The sequence below is a fragment of the Erpetoichthys calabaricus genome, chromosome 2, assembly GCF_900747795.2.
Source record: "Erpetoichthys calabaricus chromosome 2, fErpCal1.3, whole genome shotgun sequence".
NCBI lineage: Eukaryota > Metazoa > Chordata > Cladistia > Polypteriformes > Polypteridae > Erpetoichthys > Erpetoichthys calabaricus.
In genome coordinates, this window is record NC_041395.2 from 45,401,255 (window position 1) to 45,407,161 (window position 5,907).

The 5,907-nt window shown below is 41.1% G+C and overlaps 1 protein-coding gene across 1 annotated transcript; it reads right to left on the reverse strand.

The window, feature by feature from the left end:
- Window positions 1-302: 302 nt before the first annotated feature.
- nanog (nanog homeobox) lies at window positions 303-5,245 on the reverse strand. The gene is made up of 4 exons (XM_028793700.2): window positions 4,819-5,245; window positions 4,095-4,420; window positions 2,182-2,283; window positions 303-1,208 (listed from the first exon to the last, which is right to left on the reverse strand). The coding sequence occupies exons 1-4, from the start codon at window positions 5,027-5,029 to the stop codon at window positions 783-785; spliced, it is 1,065 nt and encodes a 354-aa protein (XP_028649533.2). The 5' UTR covers window positions 5,030-5,245; the 3' UTR covers window positions 303-782.
- Window positions 5,246-5,907: the final 662 nt, after the last annotated feature.

Here is a 5,907-nt window from a genome sequence, read left to right on the forward strand (position 1 = left end):
CTGTGCCCTAACTCTATTTTAAAAGATTACCTTAGAATGCCATTATATAGTATGTTTTTAGAACCAAACATTTAGTGTCACTCGGTCACTGTTGATGATTTCTTAGTGCATCAATTGAGGCGTTAATATTTATTAGAAAATGGCCATATTGCAGTATTTTATGTAATGCATTGTAGCTTCACAAATGAATGCGCTTTCTCTTTCATACAAGGAAGAAAAAAAAAAACTGCACATAATTTGTAATAATTCTGTAGTTTTTGGGACAGGTCTCTTTTCCCCCAAACCATTTATAAACAGCTACTTGCCTATTATGATTTCCCATCCCATAATTAAATCGACCCAGTCGTCCATCACTGAATATTTAATGTGTCTTTTCATTTGTCTCTTTCAGTACTTCAGGCACTCATTACCACCCCAACTCCCAATCATAATTTTTTTTTTTTTTAAAGTAATTTTATTAAGAACATGATAAAAGACATGCACTAAATATGTACACATTTTTAAAGTGCATAAAACCTCTTTTTACATACAAATAGCTCATCATAAACAAAAGAATTTTTGAATGTGATTGTCACTCTACAGGGCTCCTTTAAAATATTTTGAGGGAGGGAGCCCAAAAAAGTCCAAGTAAAGACTCGATGGTAAAATACACAGTATAAAAATATATACATAGTCAATTAGTACTGGTAAGTCATAACAAAAAAGAACAGTAGTCTTGTGGGCCATCTCATTTCATAATAGCTCATCTGCCAATTAGAAGCTCTAAATCTGCTTTTTGGATTTTAAGAAACACTGTTCTTTCTGCACATATACTGTTCAAGTGCATAGTGGCAGCCCGCATACGGACTACCCATCTGCACCATTTGGGGTCCTGCTGCAGAGATTTGTTCCTCATATGACGGTAGTGGCTGAGGCTGTCCTTGAGCTATAGTGGAAAGGCTTCCACAATAATCAAAACGCATTGGAACTGCCATGCCTGAAGGGTGTCGTTGCCAGTCTTCCTCACTTTTGATGCTTAATTCTTTACTCAAGACTTTGTCACAGTATTCAGGATCAGGCAGAGGTGGGTGGTGCGGATAGGTGTGTTGAGGTGGTGGATACAAAGCAGGTAGTGGCGCAGTTGAACTGTTCTGCTTTGGATATTCTGCATCTTCACCTTGATGTCTACGTAGATAGTATCCTTGTGAGTGCAACCCTTGCCATTTTGCCTGTTTAATATCAAAGATTAAAATGTTTAAAACTCATGCATGCATATATGAATACACACACATGCCAAACGTGGGTAGAGGGGAGAACAAAAAAAAGCAAAAAACAACCACTTATTCCAATATGGGATACTCTATACACTCAAACATGGTAACTGCCAAGTCAATCAGGCTGCATCAAAGCTAAAGCCTAGTCTTTTCTCCATTGTATTTTTAAAATCACTGTCACATTGCACAAAGAAAATACACAGGCTGAGACGGATCTTTTTAAAGTCTATAAACAGTGAAAAGTGCTATACTTCTGTGCCAATTACCACTCTAAATATTTAAACTCATTGTGTGACCCTCAGAAAGAAACTTAACTCACTTGTTCTCAAATGTGTTTTTAAAGTTATCATATGGTGTCCATGACGGTGACCTTTTTTCTTTAAGAGGGGGGGGTGCACACCACACACACAGTTCAGGCAGTGGGTTTCTTACCTTAGTAGCTTTGTGCTATAGTCAAACACTGGTTTCCAAATAAAGCTCTAAGGATCCACTGTGGCTGCAGGTTTTTATTTTAACTGCTTTCACAATCAACTCATTAGCTCAGATGGATCTCACTATACTGTGCTTGACCTGGGGCATGCCTTATTTATTATATTATTATGAGGATACAAGTAAGTCACAAAAACCACATAGAGGTGAACAGGGGAAAAAAAAAAAGTTAATATCACTGCCATAATGACCTCAATATTTCTAAATTTTATATGAATGTAAGCCTCACACTACTACTCTTATCTAAACAAGGGAAAAAGAAAAGACCACCATATAAAACTGCTATCAACCAGAGGGAAAAAGGACTCCATGGAACAAACCACTTGGCTCAAGTATAAATCAAAAAAAATATATAATTTTGGATGTTGCTCTTTACTAGCATGTGGACTCACTATTCACATGTCTGAATGTCAAAAACAAAAAATTGACTCAGACTTACTGGTGCAGTGGTTGGCATAACTGGAAAGCAAGCTTCTGGGCCAGAGTTCTCCTTTTGGTAGCGCTTCATCTTCATTCTTCGGTTCTGGAACCAAGTCTTTATCTGCAACACAAAAGATCAAAATTAACATTCACATATCATAAAGTGAAGGGCGCACATCATCCAGGACTATGCGCACTACCTGCCCCAGTGGCTTCATGTAACCAGACACAAACACCAAACTCCTAGTTAAGGGATGTATGGTTCATTTAAGAAGATTTTCATTTTTTAAAAGTGTCTACACCTATGAGTCAGGCAAGTCATGGTCCCAGATGAAACCTATACATTAGGCATCCGGATGTAGTCTTCAAAGATAGCATTTAACTAATTAGGTCTTTCAGTCAAAGCTACAAAATGATAGCACTGATATCTAACAGTACTAACTAAAAAACTGATTAGTCAAGGACTAGAGGTTGGGGCTGCAGCCAATCGAGAGCCAGCCATTGCTTAGTCCATTAAGAAATCTGAACACAGTGGCTATGAAAGTGCTGAGAGGGAGTGCGGAAAGTAGTCAGCTTGCTGAAAAAGTTCATGACATGAGCCACACTTTCCAAATTGCTACGAAACCCTTTGAAAAACACCTTTGTTAAAAGCAGCCATTACATCAAAAATGTTATGATAATATGGGCTGCTGAAAGCAACACTGTTTAAGCCAAGAGAAAAAAACTGCCACGTGGAAAACGAACATCTCCGAAATCAAAGCATCCTTTACATTTCCATGATTTCCTAGTAGAAATCTCAAAAGATACCCTTTAGCCTTTTCTACATTACCACTCTCAAACGCTTTGCATGTCCACTACCATATTTCATTATAAGATGACTGTGTATCTCCATCATTGCAGAATTTTCTGAGCTCCGAGTATTTCTGCATTACTTTCATTTTCACTGCAACAGATAACCTTAATTCTGCTCTGTCCTATGCAGAGTGGCAGGAATTTAGAACTACTGAGCCATGTAGTTGAAGCACACACCGTGACAACCTTTAGGTAGTCTCTGGATGAGATACTGGGAGACCCTGGCTACTAGGCAGACAAACGAGCTTGATGACTGAATGGTCTCCTCTCATTTGTCACATTTCTTAAGTTCTTCTACTTTGAGCATTCAGTTTATTTATATAAAACATTCCCAATAATGATGAGCAGGTATATAGTGGTCAGCGTGGGAACAGTCTTCCAGATGTCCTTTTTTGGTAACCCAAAGACCACACTCAGAAAACATGCATATTAGGTTTGTTGTGGACTATATTTGCATTAGGTGGCTAAATGTTCTTACCGAACCAAAGGTTGGTACCCACCTTGCACCAGATACTGCTAGACCCATTAACAGACATGGAACCCCATTAATGTTCTATTCTACGGAAATCCAGAGATCTATTAGCACTAAGCTCCCATTGTTCAACATTTTATGATCTTGCCATTGTGAAGATCATATGTTGTTAAATTCTCTACTTCGGGCTCTGCACGATTAAAAAATTGATACCTCACACGCAAAACACTTTAGATTTGCTCTTCCCAAGTTTAACAAGTCTTTTCCAAACAGTTCACGCAGACATTTTAATGCACTAACATTGATTTTTATGCTGTAGGTGATCTAGGGGCCTGGACTTTTCTGATCTCTCTCAAGATCTCACCCTTTTTCTATTTTCTTGTTAAATACCTGTAATCTAACACTTGGATAACTTCACCTTTTGTTTTTTTTTTTTAAATTGTGAAATGCATTTATAAAAGGCACTTAAATGAAAGCAGAATGATTTTATCAACAGCCAATGTGGACCCACAAACGTTCACAGTCTCTATGGAAAAGTAAGCCAACCTGCACGGCCCATTTCTCACTCAGTCTGGCTAGTATAGATCGACCCATACTCGTTCCCTTACCTGTTTATAGGTGAGCCCGATCATCGTCGCCAGAGTCTTCATTTCTACTGGCGTTAGATACTTCTGCACTTGAAAACGTTGCCGAAGAGCTTCCATTTGCTCTTGCGAGAAAGCGGTGCGCAATTTGCGTTTCTTCGCCTTTACGTTCGCAGTAGCATCAAAGTTGTTTCGATCTGGCGTGGCAATCTCCCGGTTCCCGTCGTTGTCCCCCAGTGTACTGGACACGGGTTCACCTGTAACTGGGCTCCCCATCGCCTGAAGTCTGGCGCTTCCGGGTAACTCCTGACCCTCGGACAAGATATCGGAGTCGCCGGCAGAACAGGAGTCTGGGAAGCAGGAAGATGTACACAGGGTTAAACAAACGAAAAGAACTAAAGTTAAACATGCTCGGTAAAAGATGCCTATGCGCATCAAGTGTATAAACATGGCCAGCTCCTCGCAAGACCTTCGAAAAAGCGCTCATCTGCCAGCCACAGCCACCCAACACACGTAGAGCGTAGAAGACGCGCTCAGCTTCCAAAACCTGCAGGCGCCTGACGCGCAGAAAACGCGCACACCTGCCACAGCCAAACGCTTGCAGGCGCGGAGAAAACCACATTCGAGCGATACTCCTATTACGTTATCGTTCGGCCCGTCTGAACGGTGGTGCAGCACTTCTACAAGTAGGTGGTTGTATGGATTCAACTGCTTATCTCTGGGAACTTTAGAGGGTATCATAACTTACCTGGACTAGCGGAGTCCTTGTCGCTTCTGCTGTCTACCTGGACAGGAGGATATACTGGCGGCGGCTCCGAGTAACTCGCCATGTTTAGCATCGGCTGCACCATCTGCGGCACCATCGGCTCCCCGTCAGCATTGGCCCAGTAGTTCTGATCGGGGTACAGAAGGCTGTACGCATACGCGTAGTAGGGTCCAGGCATACGCCAGTCAGCCATTATCCAGACACGAAGTTAACCGTGATGCGCCGATTACGTTACTCCAAAAAATAAAGGGACTTGTTCTTCGGGGTCAGTATATGTATATGTGGGGGGGCGTCTGTCACTGAAAAGGTGGGCCTCACCTGAATGGCAATATGTCGACACCCCCCCGGCCTAGAAACCAACGAAACAGAAGAGAGCTCCCACAACAACAAAATTGAGATGCTAATTAGTTGTGGAGAGTTTAAGGCCAAGTTGTTAATGAGGCGGCAAGTGTTCGTGCATGTTAAAAGAGGGGGGGGAGGTGCACACGACGGTACCCGAGTGGTTTAGGACCGCAATGGGGGCATTTCAACTGGAAAAGCTTAGGCAGGTTAGTTTTAAGGGATTGTTCGCGGGTCAGTTGCAGAAAAATTTAGAATTCAATGTGTTTTTATTTTGGAGATCGCCAAACGCGCTTAATCAGTTTTACGGTCCTGGGGGGAGCTGGAGCCTGTTCTGACAGCGCCGCGATCCCCAACTCAGAAGGTTTTAGAGTACTGGGCTCTGGTATGACGATTTGAGTAACGGCGCTATATAAGCAAAGTTTCCAGATCCTTGTCCAGGTGTAAATATTGAAGCTGATGATTTTCATTCCAATTACTCAGCTGGACGAGTTTTCAGACTTTACCCAGAACCCCTAATTAAACCTGACGTTTGTATTACTGTTTAGTTTGAAGGATTAAGAACAAGTGATTTTTTTTCTTTTTAAAATGATGATTAACACCTATGTTACTTTTTTATTCAATTAATCATTTAACTAATTTCTGGATTTTGCAGGTGAGATGACAATAAGAGAGCAGTTTATAAATATTAAACTGTAATATCTGTTGAAAATGTTCAAAATTCCATGGTTC